The sequence below is a fragment of the Haliotis rubra genome, unplaced genomic scaffold (assembly GCF_003918875.1).
Source record: "Haliotis rubra isolate DU_JTF1 unplaced genomic scaffold, ASM391887v1 Scf14, whole genome shotgun sequence".
NCBI lineage: Eukaryota > Metazoa > Mollusca > Gastropoda > Lepetellida > Haliotidae > Haliotis > Haliotis rubra.
In genome coordinates this window covers 4,459,038-4,480,650 of record NW_025765336.1, presented here as the reverse complement: position 1 = coordinate 4,480,650, position 21,613 = coordinate 4,459,038, and the positions used below count along the sequence as shown (strand labels likewise).

The 21,613-nt window shown below is 42.1% G+C and overlaps 1 protein-coding gene and 2 long non-coding RNA genes across 3 annotated transcripts; 1 reads left to right on the top strand and 2 right to left on the bottom strand.

The window, feature by feature from the left end:
* The first annotated feature begins 1,530 nt into the window (after positions 1-1,530).
* LOC124268747 (sonic hedgehog protein-like) lies at positions 1,531-12,071 on the top strand. Its single transcript, XM_046703776.1, has 7 exons — positions 1,531-1,637; positions 3,023-3,055; positions 4,234-4,304; positions 6,313-6,505; positions 8,369-8,540; positions 10,054-10,160; positions 10,960-12,071. Exons 1-7 carry the CDS (start codon positions 1,592-1,594, stop codon positions 11,223-11,225), a joined length of 888 nt encoding a protein of 295 aa, XP_046559732.1. The 5' UTR covers positions 1,531-1,591; the 3' UTR covers positions 11,226-12,071.
* A 1,330-nt stretch (positions 12,072-13,401) lies between these two features.
* LOC124268766 lies at positions 13,402-15,797 on the bottom strand. Its single transcript, XR_006896349.1, has 2 exons — positions 15,756-15,797; positions 13,402-14,196 (listed from the first exon to the last, which is right to left on the bottom strand). It is a non-coding gene; the product is annotated as an uncharacterized LOC124268766 (long non-coding RNA).
* A 1,631-nt stretch (positions 15,798-17,428) lies between these two features.
* On the bottom strand, positions 17,429-19,335 carry LOC124268765. Its single transcript, XR_006896348.1, has 3 exons — positions 19,237-19,335; positions 17,656-17,803; positions 17,429-17,469 (listed from the first exon to the last, which is right to left on the bottom strand). It is a non-coding gene; the product is annotated as an uncharacterized LOC124268765 (long non-coding RNA).
* Positions 19,336-21,613: the final 2,278 nt, after the last annotated feature.

Sequence of the window (21,613 nt, the reverse complement as noted above, 5' to 3'; positions counted from 1 at the left end):
ATGATCATAATTTATTGGTAAGCCACTTTATATTATTACTCATCACACTTTAATATATTGATCAATGGAGAATCATCAGACCCTCCTAGGGATTCATAATTCACATTTACACTGCTTTGATAAAAAACAAAACAATCATTGTAGAAATGTCCACCTTCGTATAATGATCACCAACAGAACTTGATAGACAAAATCAAGATGTTTACAACCAAGGGAAGTAACTCTCATGTGTACCTCATCAACATCAGCAGCAGCATTGGCCATTTGTCTGTCAGCATTATAGTAATTGGGTTTTAAAAAGTACACCTCAAGCACGTGTGCATGTTCGCCACTGTTGTTGTGTTTATTTTTGTTTAAATGCCGCACTCAGCAATATTGCTCGTATATGATGGAGTCTTGACCGGATAATCCGGTGATTCATGAACGATCAACGCCGTCGGGATAAGATGATATCAAATTAACCGAGTCACAGAGCCTGAGCTCTGAAAATTGCTTTATCACTCCTCTCGGATCTGTTCTTCAACATCAGGGCCCCGTTTCTAAAGCTATCGTAGCACAAAGACTGCCGTACCTCCTATACTGAAACATACGACTTACGACAGTCGTAGCGCTACGATAGCTTTGTGAAACGGTGCCCTTGGTTAGAACTGGCCACGGGATCATGAAAGTGTCTTAAGTCAATATTTTGTGCGTGTAGGTGCCTGGTGGTCTTCTTTCACTACAACAACTCCCGGACATGCTGATAGCATTCTGAGAAGAGCGTGCATTGCCAGGATTCAGTCTTAGCCCGAGTCTTAGCTAAGCAACAACAACAAAAAACACAAAAAAGCAAACAAACTTAAGACAAATTTCGAGCTAAGCAATTTTCAGACTTAAGACACTTTCATGATCCCGGCTGGGTTACGCAAAGTTGAAAATATCATATTGCAGAGAGGCACTCAACAAATACAAAATATATTTTGTATTATGCAGTAATGTTAATGAAATGCACCTACAAATTCCTTTAAATGACACCAAGACCATTGCCCGAGTCACACACTCATATTGAGTGAATTGTCAACATAATTTTTTAGGGGTATAGTCTGGGCTGGAGGGGTATACTTTGGCCTGGTCCAGAATATACCCCCGGGGTATAAACTGGGCTAGCCTATAGTTTACCCCGGGGTATAATCTGGTGGGGGGTATTCTGGGCTGCTACACCGGGGCCAGCAACCCATGCTTGTCCTACTGATGGGATCGGGGGCCTGGCTCGTTGCATGTCATCGTACCCCAGTGGCGTTGATCTATGCTCATGATGTCAATCACCGGATTGCTGGTCTAGACGCGATTATTTACAGACCATCGCCACATATCTACAAACAGCGCGGCGTTAAACAACAACTAAATAAAAAAAAATAAAACCAGAACATCGACATATGCAGCTCAGTTTTTAGAAACAATTCTGTCACCACTGACCTTTATAAATGTCAGGATACATCCGGAGGAAGGACAGTAACCGTTATGTGCAACTGATAGTCCGCAATGATAATCTACACTGATGCCGGTGATGCCCGGGATTGAATAGAAGCATCCTCAAACCTCACATCCAGCCATGAAGAGCTGCAGCGTGTTGGCGTGGTTCCTGCTAATGGTGCACAGTAAGTTGATCGCGGTGACAAATATCTGTTCTGTGCCATCGTGTTTTCATATGTTACATTAGTGATGTCCAGTTTTGTGGGTTTTTTTTCGCACTTGACTAATGTCGTACTCAGAACCACAGTGGCCTGTAAATATCATTTTATTTTGCATCGAGAAGATCCGAGTTAGAATTGATCTTCAGCAATTGATGCTTGTCGTAAGAGTTGACTTAGAGGAACGGGGGTCAGGCTTGCTGACTTGGTTGACACATGTCATCGTATCCCAATTGCGTAGATCGATGCTCATGATGTCAATCACTGGATTGTCTGGTCCAGACTCGATTATTTACAGACCATCGCCATATAGCTGGAATATTGCTGAGTGCAGTGTTAAACAACTAACAAACATCATATGTAATTGCATCAGAGCTGTCCAGTTTTATGTTGTTATTTAGCTCTTGTCGACCGGGACCGCCTCCGTGGTGTAGTGGTTAGAGCGTCCGCCCGGAGAGCGGAAGGTCGCGGGTTCGATCCCCGACTGCGTCATACCAAAAGACGTTAAAATATGGTACTTGTTGGTCCCTGCCTGGCGCTCGGCATTAATGGGTACAACAAGGACTGGTCGGCTCGGAGTCAGTATAATGTGTCTGAGTGGGGTATTCATGCTTCACTGCGGCATGGTATCTCAGTGGGCTAGCACTATAAAACCAGCTTCAGTCTGGGCTAGTACAAGCAGCCGCACATACACATACACACGCATGCACGTCGTCATATGAGCGAAATATTCTCAAGTACAACGTTAAACCCAATTTCATCTCACCTCACCTCACTTGTCGACCGATATCGTACTTAACAATATTCCATATGTATATGACGGCGACTGGTAAATGTCATTGTTTTATTGCAAAATATGCCTGAAACGGCATACATTTTAATACATCTTTCTGAATTCTCTGAAAAATTAAATATACAATGTTGAAATTTACCATATAATTCTTTCAGAAAAATATATATGATGTTTACAGGTCTGTAGGACATTATATTCATGGTCAATATTTTGCCATCTACCCTTGTTTATCGCATAGGTGAAATATCACATTTTGATAGATAAACATTGTGTAAATGGCTGTTATCGTAAAGACTCCAACATCTTTCAGGTTCAAACATCGTCACATATTCTGTATACATCACACTTCGGGTATCATTGTTGAATGTTGAGATCCACTTTGACGGAATGTTGACATCCACTTTGACGGAATACATTGACAAACTTTGACGGAATATTTTGAAAGGTTGTATAAAGAGGCTATCTCAATGCACGAATAATAAGTATCATGGATAACTTCTGTATAGTGCACGGCAGTGCAAGTTTGTGTTTGGCTTCGTTGATGATAATTTGATTCCAGTTCCAGGTTGTGTGGAGGGAGCAAGCAGTTATCGTGAGTAGACATATATTCGGGATGAGTAGCTGAGTCAGTATGGTTTTACGCCGATTTTAGCAACATTCCAGCTATATCACGGTGAAGGAGATCAGAAATGGGCTTTACACATTGTACCCATGTGGGGAATCGAACCCGGGTCTTCTGCGTGATGAGTGACTGGGTGAGCTTATTTTTACGCCGCTTTTAGCAATACTCCAGCAATTATACAGCGGGGGACACCATAAATGGGCTTTACACATTGCACCCATATGGGAATCGAACCCGGGTCTTCGGCGTGATGAGCCAACACTTTAACCACGAGGCTACCCCAACCGCACCAGTGATAACAAGGTGACCTAATTACACGCAGAAGCCGATGAAGCAGTCACTTAAAACCCTCTCAAATGTGTTTGTATAATTTGTATCAGTATTTATCTTCATTATCATTTGAGTGAGTGAGTTAAGTTTTACGCCGCCACCGTGTTCCAGTTCTATCCGGGCGCATCAGCTCAATGTGATAGAAAATCCCGAACTGATGCAGGTCTCAGACGTGTATCACTTGGTGAAACCCAGGCATGGGTATGGTGTATACAAGTCCAGAAACATATTTGGGACGAACCTGGTTTCAAACCTACAATCATAGGTTCCTTGCTTGCCCAAGGGACGCAACTCTTCGCCGGGGGCGCCTTAGACGATTGTGCCACCCATGACACAGTTAACAACACATAGGCGATGTGTTTAGGTTAAAACAATTTTTAGCAATATATTAGTCTGTATTTTTAAATATGTTCAACGAAATAGGGCTTTTTTTATAGATATGTTTTCTCTATCTTTTTCATGTTACTGCTGATATATTTTTAAAAATTTGTCACATGAATCATGATGCATATATTACAATATAAAACGGAAATGTGACTGTACAATTTGACTTTTTGGTCAGCATAGAAAACAAAGTGCCAGTTTTATAATCATACAAAAGGATGTCAATAAATGTTAGAGAAAACTAAACCGCGTTGTGTCCATGTGTATTGGATTTTATAGTTTTAATCAGCTGTAATACGTGTACACAGCATGGCTGTATACCAAGTAACCAGATTAGGCATCAGCACCTCCGAGTTGACGTAACACTTGATAAGGTGAGCTTCTGTACCTATGGTTCTCTGGTTATGAATAATTTTATGCTTCCATTATGACAGCTCGGTTACGATTGCGCCACGGGCCCAACAAGGAGCTGATTCTACAGAGAGATGTTGAACAAGACGAAGAGGTAAGGAGGCTTCAACTGTCAGCGTAGGGCTTCATGGGACATTACTGGTATACTGAGACAGAGGCTGTCTAGGAACAGATGATATACTGGAACGGTGGTTATCTGGGCACAGATAATATACTGGAACGGAGGTTATCTGGGCACAGATGATATACTGGAACGGAGGTTATCTGGGCACAGATGATATACTGGAACAGGGTTATCTGGGCACATATGATATACTGGAACGGAGGTTATCTGGGAACAGATGATATACTGGGACAGAGGTTATCTGGGCACAGATGATATACTTGAACGGAGGTTATCTGGGCACAGATGATATACTGAACGGAGGTTATCTGGGTACAGATGATATATTATGATGTAGAGTATTATGGAGGTTATACTGAGGCAGAGGCTATATGGGAACAGATGATATACTGGAACGGAGGTTATCTTGGCACAGATGATATACTGGAACGGATGTTATCTGGGCACATATGATATATCTGGGCACATATGATATACTTGAACGGAAGTTATCTGGGCACAGATGATATACTGGAACGGAGGTTAGCTGGGCACAGATGATATATTTGGACAGAGGCTATATGGGAACATGATATACTGGAACGGAGGCTATATGGGCACAGATGATATACTGGGGCAGAGGCTATATGGGCACAGATGATATACTGGAACGGAGGCTCTCTGGGCACAGATGATATACTGCGACAGAGGCTATATGGGCAACAGATGATATACTTGGACAGAGGCCATATGACTACAGAGGGTATATTGGGACGTATATCACATTCAGGTTCGCTTATATCCATCCATCCATTCATTATCTCCAGCGTCACCTATCTCTTAATAGGCGCATTTGTTTACCGTAAGAAGGTCAAAATAAAATAAAACATTATATTGCAATACACCCAGTGCCGTGATATAACTGACACTGATCTCAAAAGAGTGCTGGAAATGGGGTACTACTACTAGGCCTTATTTCCTTAAAGTTCATATTCAGTTTTCCCAGGGACAATCATCCAGCGCTTCAACCTAATTTCCATATGATATATGATGATATCACTTCAAAAATACATGTAGGTATTTTATTGCATATAAATAGCGAAATTAAGTTCAATTACTGCCTCTGTATCGCGGCACTTAAATAGAGCCCGTAAGTCTAGCCTGATTTCCGGTGACAATCGTATATTCAAGAACCAGTTCTGTTTCAAAAGTGCGCGACCACCAAACATGACTTTACTAGACCGGTACCAAGAGTACAACAATGCTTGGCTGTCACAGCTGTTGACAGTCGTAATAGTTGGCTAATTTGGGGATGGTTAGATCGGAAATTTGTTTTTCCTGCAAGGAGTATCGGTTACTTACTGTCAACTGACAACCCTGAGACAATTCGAAAAGGTATGAAACGTTGTTCGTCACCGGAAGTACTAAGGTTTCGCGAAGTGCCATGACCAACTTACATCACCTATAGTTAAAGGTCTGTCTGATCCGACCTTTGTGAAGCCCTTTCATGGTGCGAGAGTTCAGGTCTTCGTGATTGGTTGCAATCAGATTTAGTTGTGCAAAAGGCGACGTTGTTGTCGTAAAAGGATCATTCGCAACGGACTCGGTAATCAGGCTCGCTGCTTCTTGAAAACACTTGAACCTCGGTTCCCAATGCGCAGATACGCAAACGCTCATGCTGTTCAGATCACTGGCGGATCAATGGCGTCACCATCGCCCTTATTGACAACTGACCGCCGCCATTAAATGTCTTGCTGTGTCACATCAACACAAGTCCCCGGCAGAGAAGAGGGATATTTGAGGTCCATTTTACTTGCATCGATATAACACGTGTTCTGATTGGGATAGAAAGAAGTGAGGTAATTCGTGTTGCAGGTTTTGCCGCTAGGGGATTTTAAGAGAACCGGAAATATGACCCCGACAGAGTCTTGCAGGAAGATAAAACAAGTAACTTGTTGGAGTGCGGCGTAAAACTAGTTTAACTCACTGTGTGATCCAGGAGGAGGATGTCCTATCCGTCCGGAAGCGGTGCGAATGTCGCTGTCGTAGTAGGGTGCACAACAGCGACTGGGAGTGCTGCCCATGTCCCTGGACTAACCAGGTTTGTTTCCCCGGTGACGCCACACTTACACTGGAGGATGGCACTGATATCCCAATGAAGAACCTCAGAGCGGGGCACAAGGTGAAAACAGGTACATGATATGGATGTGGAATGGGACAGTGGTGGGCAGTTGTGTAGGGGTGAATGAATGCTATTTTAAGGCACATTTTCGATACACTTATATGTCGACACCTGTAAATACGATTGAACCCATGTTTGTCGCAAGAGGCGACCAACGGGATCGGGTGGTCAGGCTCGCTGACTTGGTTGACACGTATCATCGTGTCCCAATTGTGTAGATCGATCCTCATGCTGTTGATCACTGGATTGTCTGGTCCAGACTCGATTTTTTACAGGCCGCCGCCATATAGCCGGAATATTGCTGAGTGCGGCGTAAAACTAAACTCACTCGCTGCTGAACCGACAGACATGGATTATTGTATTCAAACGTCGTTGTGTCGAACATTGATGTGTCGTGAAGTTAAACTATGTTCGCGTACATTCCTCAATAATCATCATTTGTGTCGAACCTCTGATAACTCGAAGTATTTATGTTGGTCTAATTCGACACAACTACAATGGACTGTTTTGTCATATGACTGGAATCATACGTTGCCCAAGTTGCATTGACAGTCAAAATATGTTTTATTGTTTTTCAGTTTTGTACAACATTATCCCACACCGCAAACCTAAGCATAAACTACATTCTGATACGTGGGGTATTTGCCACAATACGTGAACCATAGGCAAGCTGCAGCGCAAATAGTGTTGCGCAACAGAGAGAAAAATGGCCAGTCTTTCTATATGCGAGGGATAGGAAGACCGGTCATATTTCTCTCTGTAGCACACCATTATTTGCGCTACAGTTTCCCTGTTTGTGAACTGTCAATATATGATTTCGTCTCTGTTATTCAATGTCACCTAAACAATGTCACCTAAACTGTTTACTTTACAACGTGAGAAATGCTGGACTTCCTCGTCTATAACATATTTGTATCACCTATTTTGTATTTTGTTTAACGCCGCACCTAGCAATCTGCCAGCTAAATGGCGGCGGTCAGTAAATGATCCAGTGATCAATATCATGAGCGTCAATATAAGCACTTGGGATGAGATGGCATGCAGCCGAGTCAGCGAGCCTGACCACCCGATCCCGTTAGTCACCTTTTACGACAAGCATGGGTAGCTTCATCCTCTATAATCTGCAGGGTATACGTTACGATCACTCTTCACTATACCCTGGATGCATCAACGGCTGGCTCCGCATTCTCACAGTAGCCAATCAGCTAAGCCGCTGTTACAACCGAGCTTGCCAGTGTCAACAAAGATCATTCGTGACCAACTCGTGTTATTCCGGGACAAGCCAAATATCTTCTTGCAGGTTACGGAAAGGGGCGAGTGGTGACGAATGAACAAAGATAGCATTCGTGACCAACTCGTGTTATTCCGGGACAAGCCGATCATCTTGGAGGTTACGGAAAGAGGCGAGTGGTGACGAATGCAAAGATAGCGGTCGCAGTCGCGAAGGTTTGTTCGCAGTGCCACTCAGATTTTGGGGGAAATAATACAAATTGACAGATCTGAAACTTTAAAAAAATATGTGAAAGAATTCCTTCTACCTCTTTCAGAGTACCTTTACATCAATTTTGTTGCCAAGTTTAAACGGTTAGATCATTTAAGAAGCGACAGTGAGTTGTGTTTGGTACGCTCAACTTCCCAGCGTAGACACATGATTGGATAAAAAGCCAAGCCGTGGATGCATCCAGGGTATAGTGGAGATTGATCGTAACGTATACCCTAGAGATTATCGAGGATGGGCTTGCTGGAGATCAATTCTAACTTGGATATCTATAAGGTTACATCATCTGGATCAATATCTCGTGTTCATGATCTTGTAGCTATTTGAGATATTTGAGACTGAAGTACTCAATGAACCTGATTTTTGTTTGTCCAGTTGCCAATGGCCAGGTGAGCTTCACCGAGGTGAAAACCTTTCTGAAACGTCAGCCAGCAAAGAGCGCCCTCTACCTGACGATATCCACGGCAAGTGGGCCAAGCCTGACTCTCTCCGGGCGCCATCTTGTTTTCGTCGCTACAAGCAACAACACTGACAGCATGCTACCACGGTAATTTACGAGCTGTCACGATCGGAATGCCATGCTCACGGTGCGATAATAGTATAATGATCGCAATGAATAGCTGTAAATTCAACGTCAATTTAGTAAGAGTTAAATGTCACACAGCAATACTACAAATAAATTACAAAATGTTTCCCTTAGTCTGAATACAGGGGCGGTGGGGTAGCCAAGTGGTTAAAGCGTTCGCTCGTCACACCAAAGACCCGGGTTCAATTCCCCACATGGGCACAATGTGTGAAGCCCATTTCTGGTTTCCCCCGCCATGATATTGCTGGAATATTGCTAAAAGCGGCGTAAACCCATACTCACTCACTTAGTATACGTTACTGTGGTCGAAGAGAAATATCCGTAGGCAATGTTAAACTTGGAATTTTACATAGCGTATTTTCCAATAAACAGCTGATCAAAAATGTCCATGATTGATCTGGTCAAAGGTTTTCTCGAAGTGTCTTTTTTTCTTCTCGAATTGTAAAATACTCATAACAAAAAGTCATGAGTGAGAATGTTTTTACGCCGCTTTTAGCAATATTCCAGCAATATCACGGCGGGGGAAAGCAGAAATGGGCTTCACACATTGTACCCATCTGGGGAATCGAACCCGGGTCTTTCACCGTGACGTGCGACCGCTGTAACCACTAGACTATCCCACCGCCCCTAGTTTATTGTATGACCGACGGACTCGTGTTAGTGGAACTAAAAAGATGAAACTAGAGGTCGACTAGGGCCCGTTCCACATAGTGATCTTAGTACTAAGATGATCGTTACTTGCATTATTTGACATAGATATATAACTTTCGTTGTGCATCCCTCGTCGCTGTATGGCTTAAATAATGATGATGCGACGCAAAGTCTTACTCGTTGTGCAAAATGTCGAGAATCGAACCCGGGTCTTCGGCGTGACAAGCGAACGCTTTAACCACTAGGCTACCCCACCGCCCCTCGCTTTGTGGAACGACGCCCTTTGACCCAATGATGTGTTAAGACGCAACATTGAATCTATATCACAACGGCATAAAAACAATCGTGCCACGCTAACTGGTGATTGATAGCATGAGCATCGATTCACACCGGCGGTGTATGGCGAAACAGACAGAACCTGGTGGCATATCATCACCATCATTTTACAAATCTGAACCGCGATCATTAAATGCGATAATTATCTTACAACTGACCAACATGATAAGGATAATTATCTAAATACCTGTTTAACAGATAACATGGATTGTCTGCATTTGTAAAGGCATACAGGGTCCCGATCCACAAAGCATTCGTAAAGTTACGACCAGTCGTAACTCTATACCTTATAAGGCTTTTGAATAGCATAGTGCTACGAATGCTTTGTGGATCTGGGCCTAGATTTTCGAAGCTCTCTTAGCGCTAAGATAGTCGTAAGTGCCATACATTAACATTAACTTACGACTATCTTAGCGCTAAGAGAGCTTCGAAAATCTAGGCCCAGGTTCATAATCGCCTCCCATGTGACGTCATCCTCTCTGTCCAGGTTCGCGCTGACCGTGAAGCCAGGGGACTACCTGTTCTCAACAGGGACCTGTGGGCAGCCTCTGTGTCCAGCCCTGGTCACTGACATTCAGCCTGTTGTCAAAGAAGGTAAGGATGACAATAACCAATCTATTATGAGTCGTTGAGTGAGTGAGTTGAGTTTCACGCCTCTTTTAGCAATATCCCAACAATATAACGGCGGGGGATACCAGAAATGGCTTCATACATTGTACCCATGTGGGGAGTCGAACCCGGGTCTACGAATGAACGCTGTAAATAATAGTAATTGTATAACAATAATAATAGTCCGCGTATATGGCGCTCATATCCAGGCACATTACCTGCTCACGGCGGTACGTACATTACTATCCCCGGTCATGGTGGACCATCGTACTATCTGATACTTTTTAACTCCCTGGGGATCATACAGTCATGCTGCCTGCTAGGAGCAATGAACTAATCTCTCGCATTGCCAGCACATCCTCACGGGTACCCATTTTACAGCTGGGTGAACTGAGACAGTGTGGATTCAAGTATCTTGTCCAATGAGAGTACGCAAATGTGCCTACCTTGGGACCCGAACCTACGTGCCTCCAAGGGGATCGAACAGGGGCATTCAGCGTGACAGGCAGACGCTTTATCACTGCACTATTGCGCTCAAACACTAGACTACCCCGCCGTCACGGACGAATCGTGTGATTGGCTGGCTGGACGGGACATGGCGAGGGAGAACCCCGGTGATTCACTGATATATTTGTCACGTCGAGTTTGCATTTACTCTAAATGGAATCTGTTTCCCCGAATAATCCAGATTGTTTATTCTCGGGTGTAAACGTTTCATATTTACACATACTTTTACCAGTGGAACATTATCAATTTTACATATTTCTATTTCGTTCATTTCTAGGCGTGTATGTGCCACTTACAGACGAAGGAACAGTTCTCGTTGATGGCGTCTTTGCTTCGTGTTACTCCTCTATCGACCATCATATTGCGCATGCGTTCACAGCGCCTTTCCGGTGGTTTCCATGGCTACTCAATTCATGGCAAAATGACGGCTATAGCCCACTTGTTGATTGGCTGAAGCAGTTCGGTCACATGATCTTACCAACAAATCGTCAATTTGAAGAGGTTGGGAATCCAGCTCTCCCTCAACTTCGTATAGAATTGTAATTGACAAAGAACATTTACATTTTCTTGCAGCAGGTTTTCATGTACCAGAAAGCGTTTCAGAAACGGGTTTAATCAAGTTTATACTACACAACATTCGATAGGGATATTCAGAGTGTGGGATGTAAACTGAGTGTGATTGGATGCTTGGAGATGGTGTTCCACAAGGATCATATCAGGTAAATGGAGTACATTCAGCTTATTAAAAGTAAACAAAAGGAAGTACATCAGTATCCTTTCCAAGTGTTGAGTAGCATATCAACGATCGCCAATATCACCACTACAAATGCGTATCCACATAACATTTATATACTCCATAGCGTAGAGTAGTGTCTCCGTAGGAAAGCGACTTTCTTCATGCCAGCAGTTAATGGGTACCCGGTAGGACGAGATCGTAAAGTGACTGTAAAACATGTTTCACAAGTGCACGTTTAAATGGGTAAAATCCATGTTACGCTTTGTGCATGCTTTTGTGTGCAGATAGGCACTTCGCACTATAAAAACTGTTTCGATGTTAAACACATCCATGTTCTATATTGTTAACGGGTTTAGGTGTATATAAACTTGTCTTGGCACTAAACGTTTTCTCGGCCAAAATGTGGGAAAGATGCATGTATAAAAACTAAACGGGGTTTGCATTAAGAGAGTGTTTCGACAGAACGCATTAAATGTGTTTCCCGTTTAGGATTTTGTTTATATCTACTTATTTAGTGTATGTGTTTGCATCCTAAACACTTATTACAATGAACAAATAAGCACATTGTTCTTCACATTTCTTCCTGTTTTATTTGTCCGTGTAAATCCATATCTAGATATTCGTTATTATAGGTTAATAAATATACGCTGTAATAGTTGTGTTTGTAGCTATTTTGGTGATTTGAGAAAAAACACACATTCAACTTGGTATTCTGTTCCACAGGCCCTCGTGTCGTTGCGAGGATTAAAGATTTGTAAAAAATATATAAAAATTTGAGATGACTCCCGACTCGAAATGCTTCACAGTACATGACAAGGGTCATAATGTATTGTACTGTGAAGCATTTCGAGTCGGGGGTCATCTCAAAAACAATATTTTTTAAATCATCAATCCCGTGTTCTGTTCTGGCAGAGTAGTTATATAAAACATTGCGACATAAGATTCGCTTGACCATCGAATTTGAAACTCAGAGAGTAAGCCTTAAAATTGTTTTCCGAGATTTTGTTCAATTTATATCAAGACAAGTTGGTTTAAATGTTGAAGGAAAGACCCCCCAAAGACGCAGGTTTTGGATGCTTACCACTATGGTGAACCCATGAGCGCAGGTATGATCCTGACACATCTTGAAACATAAAAGGGAAGGACCGTGGATTCGAACCCAAGACCTTTGTTCCCCACCAGAGTGTAGGACACAATACGGCACTGTATATTGCGGGGATGGTGGGGTAGCCTAATGGTTACAGCGTCCGCTTGTCACGCCGGGTTCGATTCTCCACATGGGTACAATGTGTGAAGCCCATTTCTGGTGTTCCCCGCCGTGATATTGCTGGAATATTGCTAAAAGCGGCGTAAAACTAAACTCACTCAATAGTTGCCAGTAGTATACGTTACTGTCATGTGTTCGAAGAGAAATATCCGTCAGCAATATTAAACTGGGATTTTACATATTTTCCAATCAACAGTGATCATGAGCATGAGCATAAGCTGAAGAGTGAGTAAGTTAGTTTAGTTTTACGCTGCATTTAGCAATATTCCAGCAATATCACGGCGGGGGACACCAGAAATGGACTTAACACATTGTGCCCATCTTGGGAATCGAACCCGGGTTTTCGGCGTGACGAGCGATCGCCTTAACCACTAGGCTACCCCACCGCCCCCGTAAGCTGAAGACCAATTTGATGATGATCATGAATCTACATGATAATAACGAAGGAAGAAGCTTCAGTTAGTTAGGTCAAAGGATACAAATAGTGCATATCTAATTTTCATGATATAAAAATATTTTCACTCAAATTTAATCGATAAAAATCTGGGTGCCTAAAGTAAGGTCGATGGACTGTAGGGGACATCAATATTTACACTGTTTAAAGGGGCTTGTGAACAGGTCTTCACAATACAAGCCTCAAACATTGGCTGGTGAAAAGGTCTTCACAATATATAAGCCCGACACGGTAAAGTTGAAAGAACAGTGTAAGCTGTTGGTATAAATTATTGTATTTAATACAAAATAATACAAAAATATACACAGTTACAAAATGTAATCATCATTAAATAACATTTTTCGAATACTAATTATATATTTTCTTCAATATGTGGATTGAAGTCGGCCTTTTGACATATCTTCTAATCTACTGATGGCTATGAAATATTACGTATTTATAAAACGGCAGAATAGAAATAATAAAGTTTGTTTTATGTGCAACTGGCATTTTCATTTTGAACTTAAACAAAATATACAACAAGAGATCACAAAATCAAGCAAATTCAACCAATGATACAGTGTAGGTCAATATTAAAAACCGCAGAAACATAAGCATTAATTGTTTTCCAAATTTTACAACATTGTGACAAAAGTACTGTACATGTAAATGAATAATATATTTGTCACAATTAATATTACAGTAACAACATTTTAAATATGTGTCAGGATTCAGGCTGTTATAAAAACTAAAAAGTTAAAGAAAGAGGAAATCATTGACGAAATGTATCAACACATTATCTCGGCCAGCTGTGCGCTGCTGTCAATTTACTGTTATATACAACCTGGCACATGTTTAACAACAGAGGGTATGGCATTCCATTGTTACTGGATGGTAAGATGGTTATTAATTACATGGAATAACATCATGGACGGTTCTATTGATCTTTTATTGTCCACGTAGTGTATTCATCCATATCATTTACATGGCCACATGCGTTTTGTAGGCATGTCCCTTTAATTTCCACTTCGTTGGGTGAAGGTCTTTCCTTGGTTATTTGTGGAGGAAATGGTGTTCTCTGAAATACAAAGGTTTTATACATGGCGGCGAGCAAGGGGCGTCAATTTCAGCTGTACTTGTTTGAAGCGAATGAGTTGCTTTTAACCCAGCTTTGAACACTGTACAGTTGTGTGTTGTTTAAATCTGTCCTCAGCAATATTCCAGCTATGTGACGGCGGTTTGTAAATAATAGAGTCTGGGGTCAATCCAGTGATCAACATCATGAGCATCGATCTACGCAACTGGGACAAGATGACATGTGTCAACCAAGTCAGCGAGCCTGAGCACCCGATCCCGTTAGTCGCCTCTTACGACAGGCATGGGCTACAGAAGACCAATTCTTCACGTGTCAGGTTGTCTATGAACAGTATTTAAGCGAAGATCAGAGGATTACCCCTGGGGGCAACCCACAAGCACTGCTCACGGCGAACTGTGTCGCCTAAGACAAGTCGGCACCTGTGCTGCCTTATTAGGGAGAAACCCCAAAAATAAGCGAAACCTAGGAGCTCCATAGATGCTGAAAGACCCGGGGTCACAAGAGAATGGATGAGTGAATGTTGTTTACAGGCGCAGTGTTGATATTGGAAACAGGACCAGGCTACCACTTGATTGAAGGCACCAGCACAGATCGCTGAACGTCTACGCTAACATTGTTGTATCGTATGCAGGGAATGCGGGTATTTGTCTTGCGGGTATGATCACATTTGGAGAGAACAAAATGTAACAGCACCAGAGCATTTCATATATGATTTAAGGCAAAGACTAAAAGATATGTATTTTCAAAAGTGGTACTCTTCACTATGTTTAAACAATAAGTTACTTTCTAGCTTGTTTGTCCATTGTGTGAGAATATCAGAAAAGAATACATGAAGAAATATTTCTATTTGAACCCCCGAATAGACAAATTCTATGCCCTCATGTTATCTCAAAATTAAACAGTCACAAAGTATCTTGCAATGTTTATATATACCCTCAAATGAATATCTTCTGCATAACAGATGTGATATTATTTACGATATATTCATTTCTATTGCACCCTTTGCTACTGTATATAAAATGTACTATAGGCCCACGGTCTTTTCAGTACTGTAAATGAAGATGTATTCTATTCGAAAAGTGTATAACGAACTACCGTTACAGTGAACTAAAATTTGTGGTCCCTTCGAATTCGTTATAACAGTAGTTCGTTATACATATTGCGAACAGAATATATTGCGCCAGGGACCCAAGAATAGTTCCTTATATCAGTCAGTTCGTTAAAGCGTGTTCGTTATAAACGTACTTCATTGTACGCACAGTTCGAATAAATACATACTTACAGTGAGTGAGTGAGTTTAGTTTTACGGCGCACTCAGCAATATTCCAGCTATATGGCGGCGGTCTGTAAATAATCGAGTCTGGATCAGACAGTCCAGTGATCAACAGCATGATCATCGATCTGCGCAATTGGGAACCGATGACATGTGTCAACCAGGTCAGCGAGCCTGACCACCCGATCCCGTTAGTAGCCTCTTACGCTAAGCATGGGTTACTGAAGATCAATATTCTAACCCGGATCTTCACGGTACACATACTTACAGATCATCTTCAAAGGGCTTTCCCGAGTCATCCTGGATCCCCTCTCCAGGGTAGTTTCTCGGGGAAACACTGAAAGGTGAAGATAGGTCAGTTAATAATTTAGCGTTCACTGACTGTTGTTATAGGCAACAGTCCCATTTCAAGTAATCATTTCCTGGTAATCGGGGGACCATTTCTATTCGATTCAATGACCTTAAACTTCAACGTCAGACAAATCGGAATAAGGCTGTCCATATTTTTCATAGAGCAAGCGGGCGAAAATACAAAATTATCAAATATATTTAAAAACCCATTTGTGCCAATTGTTTAGAAGTTTAGAATTTACATAAGAGTCAAATTATTCTGCGATGTGGATCGAGTAACTTTGTTTCGGAAACATTTTTTAATAAGGCAGATCAAGAATAATTAAGCTAACCTGGTTTGGGTTTGTTTGTTTGTTGTTTAACACCGCACTTATAGTCCGTTTGGCTCAAAAGCGGACCGATAAATTGCAATCAAACTCGAAGACTAATAAACATAAAATACTCAATGAAACGCTGATCATAATCAAAACATCAGACCAACTCTGTGTCTTTTTTGCAGAATTTATGTCCTCAAAATAAAAAAGTTGTTTAACAAACTATCATTAAAATATTGACACAGTTCACTATTTGTTACGAGGGAGGAGTGCAGAGAAAGGGACAGCCAGGTGTGCGAGAATGGATGGAGACGGCACAGCACAGGTTAATGAATCAATAACTTTGTCGGCACTTGTGCACGTGCTTCTCTAACACCTGGCTGTCCCTTTCTCTGCACTCCTCCCTCGTAAGAAATAGTGAACTGCGTCTATATTTTAATGATTGTTTGTTAAACAACTTTTTTAATTTTAGGACATAAATTCTGCAAACAAATGACAGAGTTGGTCTGATGTTTTGATTAGGATCAGTGTTTCATTGAGTATTATATGTTTATTAGTTTTCGAGTTAGATTGCAATTCATCGGTCCGCTTTTGAGCCAAACGCACTATAGCAATATTCCAGCTGTATGGTGATGGTCTAAATAATCGAGTCTGGACCAGGCAATCCAGTGACCAACAGCATGAGCATCGATCTCCGGAACTGGGATACGATGACATGTGTGAACCTAGTTTGTCCGAAGGAAAACTATTTGTTTCATCACATCGGGGTAACATTTCTACAGCGCCATGGGAAAATAAGATAAACATTATTTCTTATTTCATGTCGTAATGAAAAATTCAGGGCGGGCGGGGGGTAGGAGAGTACTCACAGCTTTACATGTCGAGTGTGTACTTAACAGGATATCGATGCTCATGCTGTTCATCACTGGATTGTCTGGTCCAGACTCGATTATTTACAGACCGCCGCCATTTAGCTGGAATATTGCCGAGTGCGGCGTAAAACTCAACTCACTTACTCACTTAACAGGATCACTAACACAAAGCGAGTTGTTCACGCAGAAATCTCACAGTTGGGTGACGTTGTTCAAACACATTAGTTTGTTTTTCAAACTGAGTGCCTGAGTTTACGTCGCTTTTGGCAAGAGTCTCAATAGAACACTTCAGGTGTTCTGGTATTCATGTTGAGAATCGAACCCGGGTACACTGCGAGAAAAGCGAACGTTTAAAAGGTTACCACCGCTTTATCAAGGAACGTTGTTTGATAATATATTCTCACCTTTACCGCTACTCTTTTGAGGGACGCTGGGTGTCTTCGGTCTGGAAGTAAACATAATATACTTGCGTAAAAAAGAAAGTAGATCTACACATCTGGTTGGTTAAAAAAATTCATTTTACAAAAACACCCGTTAATATAAGCTAAGTCCGAGGCTCCTGAATGACTAGTCAACTAAAGATAGCGTCTATCCTCCACTGTGTTGCTATGGTTACCGTGTGAAGGTTTACCTGAAATGCATGGCGAGAACCCCAAACAACGCTGCCGTCAGCATCATGACCACTGCCCTCATTACCCAAGTCTCAATGACGTCATTGGCTGACCTGGACGGCGGATTATCTTCCGTCGTCGTGATGTTGCTGCAGTCACACGTTGGAGCTGCAGCAGAGACATGAACAACATCTGCAGCTGCAGTTATGTATACTTAGAAACGGGGTAAGGTAAAATGGGGTTTAAGTCACCTTGCACATTTTTTACTTGTAACTTAACACGTGCTCGCGTACGTGCTTGAGTGCGTGTGTGCGTGACTGCTTGTACTGGTCCGACGTCAGTTTAATATTGCCAGCAAAGTGGTATTTTATCATCCAAAACTGTGTTCCACAGGAGATATCGCTTGTGTGAGATCAGACGATATCTCCTAGGAGATATCGTTTTGACAGATTTTGCACAATGCCCTGACAATGCTATGACGTCATGAACTTGATGACGTCACAATGATATGACATCGCTGCACTGCAAATCTAATAGCAGTACTGTGTTCAGAGATGTACATTTTTCATTGAAAACTAATGAAGAATGATTTTGGATGATAAATAGAATCTCACCCTCGTGTCTTTTGATATCAAATATATCAACACTCGTTGATAAAAGTAAAAATATCCTCGGCAAGCCTCGGATATTTGTTACTTTATCAACTCGTGGTGATATATTTGATATCAAAAGACACTCGGGTGAGATTCTCTATCTAGGGCCGAAGTATCCTGCTTTTATCACCTCAACGCAAGGCAGGGTATCAAAAAGTATCATTTGAATGTCAAATCATCAAACTCCGTGCATGAAGTTTGTGCGAATCCTACCTCTGCCTCACGCAAAAGCAATGTGTCGAGCAATCAGCAAGTCATATGGCGCATTTAGTGCATCCGTTCGGGCGATGAAAGCTGCACGGTCATTGGTCCGTTTGTCCATGGCTCGCCGCTCGCCGGAACGAGACATTTGAATGGTTGGTTTCTGATAGGTAATACACCTCATAGCTGCTTACACGAAGCCTACACGATGTGATGTGACAGATAATCTTATGGGGAAAGCTTTGTTAAACTCAATCCACCCATATATACGTTTAAACAAATACTCAACGTTATAAACCTCATCGTGTCAGAGGTAATATGTTTATCGTCAGTGGGTGGGTTTAAACAGTATATGGGAAAATCTTGGCCTTAATGGAGGAATGCTGGTCCCAGACCTTCGACGTTGACTACGTTGTTGAAAACGGGAATGGTACTGACAGACCCAGAAACATCGGGCGAGCTGGGATTCGAACCCATGAGTGAGTTTAGTTTTAAGCCGCTTTTTGCGATATTCCAGCAATATCTTGGCGGGGGATACCAGAAATAGGCTTCACACATAGTACCCATGTGGGGATCGAACCCGTGTCTTCGGCGTGACGAGCGAATGCTTTAACCACTGGGTTACACTCCCGCCCCTCCCCACGTTCATGTAGTTCAAGTTTGCCAAGGGACGCAACTCTGCAAAGCGCATTACAGAGCCAGAAACAACTGGGCCATCCATGGCCCCATGTTAAGTCTCAATCTTACCCATTGTTGTCGTTGCCGTAGTAACGGAAGGACAAACAGTACTGTTTCCACAATTTTCGAATAGAATCTGTACATGTCCTGTTACTGTTAATTCCGGAGTTCCACCATCTGAGACCACGACTTGAATATTTTCAACAAGGTCATCCACAGCGCTACCTACTGGCGAACTTAGAAGAGTTACCTCCCCTGAACTGCTAACGGAGACGTATGGATTAGACCCTGAATCGATAGCAAAACTGAGATTTGGTCCGTCTTCGTCAACAGCTGTTAACGTCACCAGTGATGCTCCACCTGCGGTACCACATGGCACATTCACAGTTGTCATGGTTACTGATAAAGTTGGCTGTATATCATTTATGTTGTGAACAATCACTGTCTGGAGTACTGTGGCGCTTCTTGGCGAGGACCCCATGTCAGAAGCCGCGATTGTGACATTATAGTATGCAGTTCCGCCTGTTGAAGGGTCAAAGTCCAAATGTGATGACGTTGTCAGACGTCCAGTGGATGGGTCCACAGTGAACTTGTTTGGCTCACTAGCACCTGCATCTGAAACACATATCACATGAATGAAGAAGGTAATCTGATATACTTCACAAGTCAAAACACTGATTACACAACAGTTTCCTGCTGACTGGGCTCCGTCCTATTGCGCAACTTAGTACAATAACCAGTCCAGAATTTTGAGACCAACTCATTCAACTGGTTGTATAAATATTAATCAATATTATTTGATCCATCTAATCACTTGTATATTGCAACACTACGCTCCTTCAAATCCACGTATCGCAGCGTGCTCAGGCTACGCTCCTTCTAATCCACGTATCGCAGGGTGCTCTGTGGTACAGCGTGCTCTGACAAACGGAAATCTGGAAATCGTGGAAATCTCAAAACGAAGCTCAAGTTCTAGAAAGGTTTGGCGGTCTGGTACGGACTTGATATTACACTGACTGACTGACTGACTGAGTTTAGTTTTACGCCGCTTTTAGCAATATTCCAGCAATATCACGGCGGGACTTGATATTACATGTATATCAATTACATCGTACGTTACAAAAATACACTGAATAAGCGCAAAGAACACGTAACAGGTGTTACCAGTGAGCCATATGAATTGTGAATCATTTTACGACCTCACAAACGGGCAGTCTGTTACGTTAAGTTAAGGTCATGCTGCCTGAACCTCGACATAAAATATAGAAATACGATTTAAAAATAAATAAATTTAAATACAAATTCATTTGTAAATACCATTTTCTTATGAAACAAGGAATTGGAATTTCGTGTAACCATAGTTGTTTGTAGTGTCCCTTTTCACTTTCACATGAGAAACTTCGGATCAGCTGAGAAGCAGGTCATTGTCTGAATTGGTTCATGAGACCGGTTTGCGAGCGGTAGCTTAGTGGTTAAAGCGTTCACTCGTCACGCCAAAAACAGAAACACACGTTCGATTCCCCACATGGGTATATTATGTGAAGCACATGTCTGGTGACCCCGCCATGATAGGAAGTGACGTAAGACCATACTCACTCTCTCACATCATCAAAATCTGGCGAAAACGGTAAGATAACGGTGAAAAATTAATGGTTCGCTAAAATAGTGATGACAGCAGGCACCAAGGGCGGATACAGCTTTTTGAGAAAGGGGTAGGGGTAGGGGGTGCACACTCTTGAGAACTTGGGGGTGGGGGTGCACACTTCATTTCCACCCGTTTTCACGGGTCATTTAATAACCTTTCAGGACAAAGGGGTGGGGGTGCGCACCCCTGCAACCACCTTCTGGATCCGCCTATGGGCACCACAACATCAACACACAAACATAAGGCAGAATTTCGAATTATATCAGAGACCATACGGGTTCCATGTTCAACCTCATAAGACATCAGTACACCGGACAGTTTTCAAAGAACCCATGGCCAGAGTACTGAAGAAACATTAGGTATACATTAACGGGTATACGATAACTAGTTGGCGTCATTAATTAACGTAATCATTGTAATTTTCAATCATTTTAGTTTCAAAAAGGAATCGTTCATGAGTGAAGTTTTGCAACTACTTATATAACATAATAGTATTGAAAAAATTGTAAACAATATCTCAACCTCATCTCGCTTTGAGCTATGGGTTTAACAAATGAAGAAACTGATATCCAATTCTTGATCCCATAGTCATCCATAGGCGGATCCAAGTCATTTATAAAGGCGGATCCAAGTGTGTGGAAAACATTAACTTCAATGTGGCCTTTACCCCCAATGGAAAACACAGGTCATCTCTGGATCCGCCACTAGTCATCAACAATTCTAAATGTCCTTCAAAAAACCCATTCTTATATGATCATAGGTAAGTGTATTCAAAGGTAGCGATCTTCAAATAGCGACTTC